At 55.4% G+C, this 12,093-nt stretch overlaps 1 protein-coding gene across 1 annotated transcript; it reads left to right on the top strand.

Moving 5' to 3' along the window:
* The first annotated feature begins 625 nt into the window (after positions 1–625).
* OVCA2 (OVCA2 serine hydrolase domain containing) lies at positions 626–3,862 on the top strand. The gene is made up of 2 exons (XM_053367204.1): positions 626–831; positions 2,740–3,862. Exons 1-2 carry the CDS (start codon positions 663–665, stop codon positions 3,240–3,242), a joined length of 672 nt encoding a protein of 223 aa, XP_053223179.1. The 5' UTR covers positions 626–662; the 3' UTR covers positions 3,243–3,862.
* The last annotated feature ends 8,231 nt before the right edge of the window (positions 3,863–12,093 follow it).

Here is a 12,093-nt window from a genome sequence, read left to right as displayed (position 1 = left end):
AATCTGTACTGGGTCTCCCAGCTGCCTTAATGTGAAATTAATTTCCGTTCCCCTAAATAATTTGAGATCTGTCTTAGAAATCCCAAAGTAAATAAGTAGCTTAAGGCTGCCATCCTAAACGTGCACACTTACCTGGGAGCAAGTCCTGTATCACTCAGTGTGAGTAAGCATTCACTGTTAGTATTTGTAGGCAAGGCAGTGGAGGGAAAGTGGAGGGAAAGACCATGGCAGGATTGTTCTCTTTATTTTTGCACAGAAAAAGGAGGTTGGGGCAGGCGATGAATTTAAAGCCACTCTTTTTTTGCTTGGGAATCCTACCCGCCTCTGGGGTCCTACCTTGCAGGGCTGTCGTGAGCCTCCTCTCGCCTGCTCTTCCCTCCCCTGGCAGACGCAGGCTATAGTTTCGCCTTGGCAGGCATCTTAAGTGTTACGCGCAGAGATGCCAATGAGTCCACGCGGAATCGGACCTGAGAGCCAGATTTCCATGAGCGAGCCCGGAATTCACCTCTCCAGACCCCGAATAGAGTTCACTCTAACCTTTGCTAGCTCTACGGTGCGAGAAGGGCGTTTCCGGCCTCCTGACCATAGACGCTGCAAAGAGGAGCGCCGCTTCCGGCTTCCCTCGTTCTACTTCCCACCTGGCGCAGATACCCGGATGAAGCATGTCTGCCCGCGGGGGCGGCGGGTTGCGGCTGCTCTGTCTCCATGGATACCGGCAGAGCGCGGAAATCTTCCGCGCGCGAACCGGGTCCCTGCGCAAGGCCCTCCGCGGGCGCGCGCAGCTCCTGTACGTGGACGCGCCCCATTCGGTGGACGCGCCTCTCCCGTCAGGTGAGGGGCGGGGCTCCCTGTGACGTCACTCCAGGAGAGCCCTGCCATTGGCCAGGCTGGTTGGGTGTCGGGTGTTCCTCTGAGCATGTGCAGAGTGCGATTCCCCCCCCCCTCAAAAAACCTCTTCCGCCTCGCAGAGGGGCAACGAATCAGGAGAAAATCTCCTTAATCCATTTCGTGAACTTTTTTTTAAAAAAGAAATCTGCCGGGCCAGGAGCCCCGCGGTTCGTGACGGGGGAGAGGCTGCCGAGGACGGGAACCCCAGGAGGGGAGGGTGGCTCTGGGGCTCGGGTCCCGTTTGCTGGGGGGGCATCGTGAGAAGAGGAGGCTGGGCAGGATGGGCCCCTCTTGGCCCGGACCCTGCAGCCTCTTCGGATGTCCGCCTGACCTGCCAGGAAGGAGACCTTGGAGTTTCCCAAACAGGCTTTCTCCAGCAGTTTTTGGGCTACGGCCCCCCTAGCTAGCGGGACCAATGCTCAGGGATGATGGGAATTGTAGTCCCCAAACAGCTGGAGACCCAAGTTTGGGAAACCCTCCTCTAGTTTAATGAAGATGTTGCATGTGGTGTGCAGCAGCTGCTGCTCCCCCCAGGTCCTGCTGCTTTGTGGGCTTCCCTTGGGGGCATCTGGTTGGCCACTGTGGCAACAGGAGGCTGTGCTAGATGCCTCCCCCCCCTTTGGCCTAATCCAGCTGCTGTAGGGCTCTTCTTCGGTTTCTCCATCTGTTCTCAGCCACAGATCCCGCAATGAGCAGGCTCATGAGGTGCGTTTGTAGGGGAAGGAACTGGAGTGTAGGGGCAGATCCGCTGCTTTGCTGGAAAAAAAGTCCCAGGTTCAGTCCCTGGCCTCTCCAGTTAAGAAAAAGCTCCAGCAAAATCCTGGTTTCCAAACCCATGGCAAAAATCCCAGTGAAGCCTGTAAAATACATTGCGGTTGGTAAAGTCCCTGTTGCCTTAAGCGAGTCCTTTCTGTCTCCCCGGCAGGGATGGAGACCCTACCATTAGTGGTCTACCCACAGGCTGATTGTAAGAATTACTGAGAGAAAATCTGTTCTGAGGTGGAAGGAACAAGTTATGGTTTGTATTTGAGTGGCAGGTCTCTGGCGTGGGCCCTCGTTTCCTATCCCTGTACAAAAACACATTAGTCACTGTATGGTTTGATCATGAACATTTGTACATACTCATATTTCTCACCCTCTGAAAGCAATGACACTTCATGAGTGATTGTTAGTAGAAAGGTCAGGGACCAGTGAGAAAAAATGGAGACAGTTGCAGCAAAAAACAAGTCTTGCAATGACACCTGCAGGAAGCCTTTGCCTGTCCTCTGCTGGTTTAGAGGCTGATGGGATTTGTAGTCCAACAGCCCCTGGAGGGCACCAGGTTAAATAAAGACTTGCAGATTTATTATGCTCTAGGAGCATAAGAAGAGCCTGCTGGATCAGGCCCATGGCCCGTCTTGCCCAGCCTGCTGTTCCTGCCCCAAAGGGAAACCCTCCAGCAGGATTCAAGTACAAGAACAACTCTTCCCTCCTCTGGTTTCCAGAAAACTGGCATTCAGAAGCACCACTGCCTCTGACTATGGAGACCACTGTGGCTAGCAGTCATCAGCAGTCCTCTCCTCCTTTAATGTGTCTAATCCTCTTTCAAAACCAACTGTGTCGCTGGCCGGCCATCGCTGCCTCCTGTGTGATCGAGTTCCACAGTCTGCGCTGCGTAAAGTCCTTAATTTTATCCGTCTGGAATCTTCCAATATTTTGAGATTCATGGGATGGCCACAACATCTAAGGTTAAGATTTGTTATGCTGCAAGAGAGGGAATTAATGAAGAGTGTTCCGATGAGTTGTCCCTCATCTGCAGGGCTGCTAGTCTCTCGTGACATTCTTGCTAACCCCCACCCCTTTCCATTGCAGGGGAAGCTGCCTCAGGTGCTCTAGAAGCTGACTCAAAGGGCTGGTGGTTCTCCAACCCCCAGGAAGGGACATTCAGTGCCCTGGAAGAAGCGTCTTCCTGCAAAGGGCTGGAGGAGTCCCTAGACAGCATTGCCAAGGCCTTTGCGGAGCAGGGCCCCATCGACGGCCTCCTGGGCTTCAGCCAGGGAGCAGCGTTGGTGGGAATCATTTGTGCCCTGAAGCAGCGCGGAGACCCCCGCTTTCCCTTTGACTTCGCCATCGTGGTGTCTGGCTTCAAGAGCCAGGCCACCCCCCACCAGGGCTACTACCAGGAACCCATCGCGGTGCCCAGCCTACACGTCCTGGGCGAGACGGATCGGGTCATCCCAGCTGAGATGAGCAGGCAGCTTGCCTCCTGCTTTGTGGAGCCCGTCACCCTCATTCACACAGGGGGCCACTTTGTCCCGGCCTCCGCATCCCAAAAGAAAGCCTATCTGGAATTCTTGGATCAGTTTGTAAAGTGACTGCATTGGGGTCCAGTGCCCAGGCTGCTTTGGGGCTTGGCCAGAGTGGGACTTCCGGCGGATGAAGGTTTAAGGGGCAGTTCTTGGCCTGCCTGGTCACTGCAACGTGATGGCCAGAGAATCCTATTAGTTTTGCAACCACTGCCTTGAGGGATGAGTAAACTGGGACCTGTCAGATCTGAAAATCTTGTCTGTACCTGTGTTGAAAATTATTTTAAAATAACCCTTTATTCTTCCCCTATAGGCACAACTCTGGGGTTTTCATGGCGGAGAGCTGCCCTTGAGGTTGGCAGTTAAAGCATGCAGGACACCAGTGGGGTGGGCAAGAATTGCTGAGGCCTCTTCAACTAAGCACTCTCCTGAGGGCAGCCCCCTGGGTCGACCTGCAGCTGCCCCTGTAAGTTATAAGTTATGGATATTAGGTTCCTCAGTTTGTTCCACACTCCCTCCTTGTTCCTGAAATGGGCAAAGCATTCAATGTGGCCATTCAAAACCATCGGTGATTGTGAGTTCTAGAAGCAGCGATTTAAGCCACGTGGCAATAAATGGTGCAGTTTCGTTTTCTTCCACTCCCTCTTCAGAAAACCAAAAACATAAATTCTCCTCTTTTAATTTTCTGCCTCTCCAAGCTTCTTGTGTATATCTGTATTTTCTTGTTGCAATCCTTTGATCTTTTTGTCATGGGTTATTTTGTGGCAGTTGTGTTTTCTCTTAAAGAGTCAGGCCTTGTGTTCAGCTCTTGTCACTTTCCCTTGGAAGCCTTAGTTCTTCCAAAGTGTTTTTAAAGTGCTCCTTTACGGCTTCCTGTTGTTATGCAAATTCTTACCTTGAGATATTGTCCCTGTTTTTTCTTTCTCCAGTGAGGAAGAGGCCTCTTTTGAGGGTGGCACCATCTTGGCTGTGGCCTGCAGTGGTGTCCTTGTTGAAGTGAACCTTCCCTCTCAGGACAGAATTGAGTGAGCTCTTTTCTTTCCAGCTTTTCCCAATCCTTTGGCGCCCCCCTCTCCTTTCTTCAACCTTTGGCGTCTTTTTGACTGCAGGAGCTTTTGCTCCGAGCTACTTTTCTGGGCCTTGGAGCAGGGATTAGAGTTTAAGTACGGTAGCTGCCATCTTTTCTTTGCGCCCAAGTCCCCCTGCAGCTGCCCAGTGGAAGCCTCAGAGCCACAGGATGGACAGGGAGGCCTTGGAGCCTGGGCAATGCTCTCTTCCCATAGTGTGTCATTAAGTCCCACTCACACAGAGGTCATTGTGGCGACCAGTTTGGACTGCATTAAAGAGCCCAGCATAGACATCACCTTGCCGACAAAGGTCCGTATAGTTAAAGCTCTGGTTTCCCCAGTAGTGATGTATGGAAGTGAGAGCTGGACCATAAAGAAGGCTGATCGCCGAAGAATGGATGCTTTTGAATTCTGGTGCTGGAGGAGACTCTTGAGAGTCCCATGGACTGCAAGAAGATCAAACCTCTCCATTCTGAAGGAAATCAGCCCTGAGTGCTCACTGGAAGGACAGATCGTGAAGCTGAGGCTCCAAGACTTTGGCCACCTCATGAGAAGAGAAGACTCCCTGGAAAAGACCCTGATGTTGGGAAAGATGGAGGGCACAAGGAGAAGGGGACGACAGAGGACGAGATGGTTGGATAGTGTTCTCAAAGCTACCAGCATGAGTTTGACCAAACTGCGGGAGGCAGTGGAAGACAGGAGTGCCTGGCGTGCTCTGGTCCAGGGGGTCACGACTAAACGACTCAACAAGAGCAACAAAGAGCCCTGCTTGCTGCTTCCCACGGGAGCATCTGCTTGGGCCCTGTGAGAACAAGATGCTGGACTGGAAGGGTCTACTTTGGCCTGGTCCACCTGCTGCAGCAGGGCTTTTTCTGCTGTTCTGATAAAGGATCAGACAAATTCATGGAGGAGGTTCCTAGCCACGATGGCCCCTTCCACTGCTGGTGGCTGTAAATGCCTCTCTCAGCCACTTCCTGCAAACCTCAAGTGTGGAGACTTGCTCTTGCCCTCAGTCCCGCAACTGGCTGGCTGATGAGAGAACAGGATGCTGGTTGGCACAGGCCTGGTGGTTTAAGGACCATCAAGGCTCCAGGAAGCATTTTGTAATTTTTCCTCAGGCGCTAGAGGGCAGCCATGTCCCCCACGAAGACCTTTCCCTGCCTGCTTCCCTACAGATCTCTCTCTCTTTCCATCTGACTTGCTCTCCACAGGCAGGGATGAGAAGGCAGCCAAGCTGCAAGGAACCAGCCGCTGAGGGCTCCTTCTTTGGAGCACCTGCTGGAGCCAACATGGCTAGTAAAGACGGCAGGAAAAGCTGGACAGGGCTAGGAAAGGGCTCTGTCTTGTGAGCCCCCCATCTCACGGCTGGGTCTGGGTCTGGAGTGGGGGTGGGGGAGGCGCTCCGAGGGACCCAGGAGGAAGAGGAGGGCTGCAGGCTCCTCACTGCCAGGCGCTTGGCGGCTGTTTTTCTGTTTGCGAAAAGGCTGCTGCTCTGCAGAGCCTGACTCACCCGCTCTGCCGCTCCGCAGGGGGCTCCTCTTCCTCTCCATGGCGACAGGCTTTGGTCGAGAGGCGCTGGGATGGCGCTGGGCTTCTGGGATGGCGCTGGGGGGGGGGTTGCCAGCAGAAGGGCCCTGTCTTTGTGGGAGGAGGGTGGGGTGGCATTGCCCTGGGACCGACTTGCTGTCTTGACCAGGGCAAGTGGGGGGCGAGAAGGGGGAAAGGGGTCCCCAGTGCAGAAAGAAGGGAGGAAAGAAGGAAGAGCAGATTACTCCACAGTGAGGTGTTATTTTGGGGGAGGGAGTCCTTTTGTGGGCATGGAGCATTTGGGCACTGATGAGGGTATGAGGAAGGCCTGTAGCCCAGCCGGAGAGCACCAGCCTGGCATGCAGAAGGCCCCCAGGTTCACTTTCCCACGTCTCCCGGAAGGGATACCATCAGGAGACCCTGAAAAGCCACTGCCCGTCAGTGTGAACGAGTGTGATCCAGATGGGCCAGCTGCCTGACTCTGGAAGGCAGCTTCCTATTTCAGTTAGCCCTTCCTTCATGAGGACTGGATTCCTGCTTTCTTCTAAGGAGCAAAGGCTCCAGGGCAGCTGAACTCCTGCTTTGCATGCAGAAGGAACAAAGCCCAGGGCCCAGTGGCACCCCCAGGTGGGGCTGGGGAAATGTTCCCTGCCTGAAAGAGCTGCTGTCAGTCAGTGTCGACAATACTGAGCTAGATGGGCCACTGACGTGACTTTGCTGTAAGGCGCCTTTCTAGCTGGGCAGCTTCCTAGAAACAGCGGAAACTGCCTTAGGCCATCTCATTGTTCTCCACACTGGCTGGCAGCAGCTCTCCGGGGTTTCAGGAAGGGAACACTTCCCAGCCCTGCCTGGAGATGGCACTAGGGACAGAACCTGGCACCTTCTGCATGCCAAGCAGGTGCTCTGCCCCTGGCCGAAGCTGCCTTTGTACCGAGTCAGACCATGGGGCCATCTAGCTCACTGTTGTTGACACTGACTGGCAGCACCTTTCCAGCGTTTCATATAGGGAGTCTTCCAGTCCCAGCCCTACCTGGACATGCTGTTGGGGATTGAACCTGGCGCCTTCTGCATGTCAAACAGGTGCTCTGCCTTTGAGCTATGGCCTCTCCCTAAAAAGAAAGCAAGATTCTAGTCCTCATTGTTCCAAATAAAGGGGCAGGGTTAAATAGCTTGGGAAGCTGCCTTATACCTAATCGGACCATTAGCCCATTCAGCACAGTACTGTCCCCACCAAGAGGCAGAGCACAGTCATCTTGGCCGGTTGCCGTTGATAACCTTCACCCCCACCGTGAAGCGGTCCACCCGACCCCTGCCTCCTGTGGCAGGGAGTTCCCTAGCTGAGCTGTGACCTCCTCCCCTCCGGCACCTGCGGCCTGTCTCCGTGGCTGTGGGCGATCAGTTTGCGGCCTGCTTGGTGAGGCTGCCTTGGCTCCCAGCCCTCCTCTCCCGGAGCCAAGCTGCCTCTTGCTTTTCCCCTCCCCAGCCGCTGTGCTTCGCTCCTCTTACTCATCCTCGGCTATTTTTCCTCGTAAACAGGAGAAAGGCCTCCTGGGATGAGCACGATCTGTGGGCGGCCACAGCGAAGAAGAAGAGGACCTTTTGCCGTGGCAACTTTAAGCCTCTTGGCTGGCAGTGGGCTCTGCAAGGCCCCGATGGTGGTTCCGAGCTCCCGGCAGCCTCGGGTGGGACAGCCACCCACCCACCCCACCCTCCAGATCTCTTGAGTCACACCAGCTGGTTTTGAGGGAGGCTTTCCACAGAAACCCCTGCCTAGACCAGGAGGAGCAGTCACCACGATCTGGTTCCTAAAAGGCTGCAGTCCCTGGGAGAGAGGGAGGGGACTGTCAAGTGTGGCTGGGGCTCCAGAGCTGGCCTTTCAGTAGCCCAGGACTTGAGGGGCTTTCTTGCTTGCCCATTTCCCCACCCAGAAGAAAAGCCCAGCAGCCGGAGCAGGTCACAGGGAACGCACTTAGCCCAGCCTCCTGCTCTCACAGCAGCCAAAAGCCCCAAAGAACCTGGGGGTCCAGATAGACTGCCTCTGGACCTGGAGGCTCCATGAGAGCATAGGAAGAGCCTGGCTGCTGGATCAGGCCAAAAGGGGGCCCATCCAGTCTAGCGTCCTGTTCTTGCAGTGGCCGACCAGATGCCCCATAAGCAGTGTGGGGCTACAGGGCTGTGTAACCCCCACCCCACCCATAACTGACACGCGCTGCAGCCAGGCAGCTGTAAAGAGAGAAATTGGCTGCCCTTTTGCCACTTGCAAAAAGAAAAAAACGGACCGCGTTCCCTTTGAGTCCCCGGAGCCCAGCAGGGTGGAATCCATGACATATACAGGCAGCTCTTGCTCCCAGCTGCCCTGGCAGAGGAACCCTCTCCCTGGCTGGGCTCCTGTGATTGGGAAACAAATAAAAATCAGGTTGCAAATCCAGGGGACAGGGGGCGACAACGAGGTATATGGGGCGGGGTGTCTTCCTCCGTGCATTTAACTTTGTACCCACCTCTTCCGTCCACCAAGGAGTTCGCAGTGTCTATGGGTAGGCAAACTAAGGCCCGGGGGCGGGAACCGGCCCAGTCGCCTTCTAAATCCGGCCCGCGGACGGTTCTGGAACCAGCGTGTTTTTACATGAGTAGAATGTGTCCTTTTATTTAACATGCATCTCTGGGTTATTTGTGGGGCACAGGAATTCGTTCATCCCCCCCAAAAAAATATAGCCCGGCCCCCCACATGGTCTGAGGGACGGTGGACCGGCCCTCTGCCGGAAAAGTTTGCTGACTCCTGTATTTGATTCCCATTTTTTATTTTCTTAACTGCCTTCATATCCTACTCTTGGGGTAAGCTAAGGAGCTCTTCAGAACCCCCTGGAGAGCTGCTGCCGGTCAGTGCAGGCAATACAGACCCTGATTTTAAGGATGCTTCCGACCTTTCTATTTAAAACCAGTCCCTTTCACCGTAAGAATGTTACTTTCTTTTTAGGGGCAGGGTTCGCTCCCAGATTACATGCCCCATACCATCTCCAAACAGAGCGGAGCGGGGCGCCGTTTTCCGATCCCCCTTATGTTGGCGGGGCGGGGTTAGTCTCTAGGGGTTGCTAGATCACATTGAGGCAGGACTGGCTAGGAAGGGGGACACGAAGGATCTGGCCTCTCGTCTGCATGCCACCATCACGACACGTGTTGAGCGCAGAAAAGGCCCCAGGTGATACCACCCGGCTCTGCCCAACCCTTCCGGTTTGGAATTCTGGGCCGCTGTTCCCGCGCCCCCTGGGCATGTGCAGAGCGCCTCCTTCTTGGGCAGCCCGTGCAGGCAACCTCCCACCCGCGTCTGTGAAGGGATGTGGGTGGAGCGGCGGCGGCGGCGGCCGTGCCAAGGGCGCCCCCTGCTGGCACGGTTAGCGGCCACCGACGGGGCGGGCGGCTCTGAAGCTTGGCTGGCGCCGCTGCTTGGCGTCAGGATCAGCCCCGGGTCGTCCCGGCCAAGCCAAGCCCGCCTTGCGCAAGTGGCTGACGCCTCCGCCCGCCCCGCCAGAGGCCCCAACAGCCCCAGCTGGTGGTGCCGTCGGGCGCGCAGTCCTCCCGGGAGCCGTCGAGGGAGAGGAGCGCGCCGCGCCAGGTAAAAACGGGGTGCAGCTCTCTTGGAGGACGCCCCCCACATTCCACTTTGCGGGGTGGGCTGGGGGGGGTCCTTGGTAGGCCCCTCTGCACATGCTCAGAGGCGCAGCCTGGACGGGGTCCTTCCTCTGCTTCCGAAAGAAGTTCTGGGGTCCCAAGCTGTCTCCTCTCGCAGAAAACTCCGCCAGTACGGGAAAGGAGAGGGCGCGTCGCTCCCCACAAATATGTGGGTCCCTCTTTCTCAATCCCCGCAAAAAAATCCCTTGCCTGAGTAGCAGAAAAAGGAGGTGTGGGTCAGTGAGACATGGGAGGGGGTGAATAATCCAGCAAGGGGGGTCCTCTTGAGGCTGCCCTTGGGGAGAGGGCAGGACCCCCCCATCCGCATTGGGCCTTAATTTCAACGGACGGTGGGTCCCAATTTTAATCCTCTTGTAACTTTCGGGGCTCTTTAATCCTACTGCCTTTATAATCTCAAGGCAGTTTTAATGATTCTCTCCCAAGCTATTTACCCCCCCCCCAAAAAAAAACACACCCATGCAAAGTAGGCTAGGCTGGGGGGGGGAGCATCATCTTACCCAGGAAGCTTTGTGGCAAGAAGGGAGATTCGAACCCAGATCTCCCCTGTCCTGGTTCAAAGACAGCAGCTCTCTCCCTTTGGGGTGCTCTGAATGGTTTTGAGGCATGTGCAGAGTTGCCTTTCAAGAACCAAGGAGCCTGAGCTGAACTGAGGATTTCAGATCCAGAGGCTGATTCAGCACTGATTCTCCACAGGGACAGGGGGGCAGCGGGGGGGGGGCAGCACAGGCTGGTGACTGGACTTTGTTTTGGTTGGAAGAAGCTTAGTCAGAAACTGGGAATGTCTTAAAGTCAACAATAAATGAAATAAAGTGACTGACAGGTGGCATAAGTTTTGGCGGGGGAGTTGAAGATTAGTGGCAGGGTGGTGGGTTGGCATATGAGCTTATTTTGGGGGGCATCTGGTTAGTCCTAGGAGAACAGGATGCTGAACTAGGTGCCCCCCCAATCCAGATGCAGTCCTCTGCTCTTCCAGTGCCCCTGTTGCCCCGTTGTGATATCGCCCTGTCCAAGTCCCACAGAGCATGAACCGAGAGCAAACTGTGTCTCTCTTGCACCCCCTTCCCTGCAGGAGACGAGGGAGGCCCCCATTATTGATTCCTGCCTCGCAAGGGGTTGGAATAGATGATCCTTGGGGGTCCCTTCCAACTCTACAATTCTATGATTCGATGGGCATAGCTCCCCTTGGGCCTAGCTCAGTGGGGAAAGGGGGAGGCAGGTTGCCCCAGCCCTTCCTGGGGTGGCTGGAACAGCGGCCAGGGAGCGGCCCCAGGAAGCGGGCCTTGGTAGCAGTCTTGCCGCCGCTTGAAGAGAGGATCTGCCCTGACTCAGACTGTGCAACGCTGCCGCAGCAGCAGCAACAACCCCCTCAGCTTCCTGGCGGCGGCTCAGTTCAGTGACTGAGAGTCAAAGGCACTTCCTGCGCCGGGAACAGCGTGTTCCCAGGGCCAGGCCAGACCCTCTTGTGCAGCCCAGAGCTGGCACAATCCGCAGGATGGAGAAATCGCTTCCAGATGCTGAGGCTGGATGTGTCACTCAAACACAGAGAGAGAGGGAAGAAGAGAAGGGAGGTGGCAGGGAGCGTTTTGACTCCCTTCTTACTCCGCACCCACCATCACGCACCCCATCACCGTCTGCCCCAAAGAACAGGACAACTCACAACTTGACAAGCGTCTTCCTCGGCCGGCCCACTCATTGGCGAGACTTGATGCTTGTCCCAGTTTAAACCACCATGCGGGAGGATTCCTCCATCACTGATAGAAGGAAAGCTTAGTCCAGTGGGGGCGAGTTGGGGTTGAGTTCAGCACATGTGCCCTGACACCCACCCACCCCACTTCCAGTCTTGTTGTTGTTTTGCTGGGTTCTTTCTGAAAGAAGGCAAGCCAGTGGGATTTGTGTGTGTAAGCCCTACGGGCCAAGGGGCCTTCTGCAGGAACATGAGGCCAGGGGTGAGTTCCTCAGACCCAGCAGGGAATTGGGATTCTCAGGCTAGGGTGCTCCCCTGTGGCACCCCTTCCCTCCAAAGCCAGGGAGAGGGCAGGCATCTGTGTTTGCACTTGCCAATGTGATCATAGATTTGGGACCCCAGGGGTCAGATCTAGTCCCACCCCTGCAATGCAGGAATCACAGCTGAAGGATCCATTGCAGATGGCCTTCCAGACTCTCTCTCCAGGTAGTCCGTTCCACTGCCAAAACAGCTCTTAGACAGTTCTTCCTAACGTTCAGTCGTAATCTCTTTTCTTGCCATTTGAATCCCTTGGTTTGGGGTCCTGCTCTCTGGAGCAACAGAATACGTGCTCCCTTCCTTCCCCCTTCAGGTGGCTCTCAGGTCACCTGCCGTCTCCTCTTATCCAGGCTCATGATAAGTCAACAGAACCATAAATTTAGGGCCCGATGACTTCGAGACACGTCCCTTTCATGTCCTCATCAGCTGTCCCCTGTCAGAGGCAGAATGCTGGGCTGGATTAAACGGAAAGAAAGATTTGCCCTCCTTAGACTAACCAGAGTTCTCAGGATGGAAGCAGCCCGGCGAAGAGGAAGCCTACCTGTTGGGTGGCTGCCTGCCCTGTCCAAAGATGTGTCCAACTGTGCCAGGGCTCTCCACTTCTCAGGACCAAATTGCTGGCTAGCCCTTTCCCTCC

Source organism: Podarcis raffonei, chromosome 15, assembly GCF_027172205.1.
Source record: "Podarcis raffonei isolate rPodRaf1 chromosome 15, rPodRaf1.pri, whole genome shotgun sequence".
Classification (NCBI taxonomy): domain Eukaryota; kingdom Metazoa; phylum Chordata; class Lepidosauria; order Squamata; family Lacertidae; genus Podarcis; species Podarcis raffonei.
The sequence above is the reverse complement of the archived record's forward strand: the minus strand, read 5'-3'. Positions and strand labels throughout refer to the sequence as shown.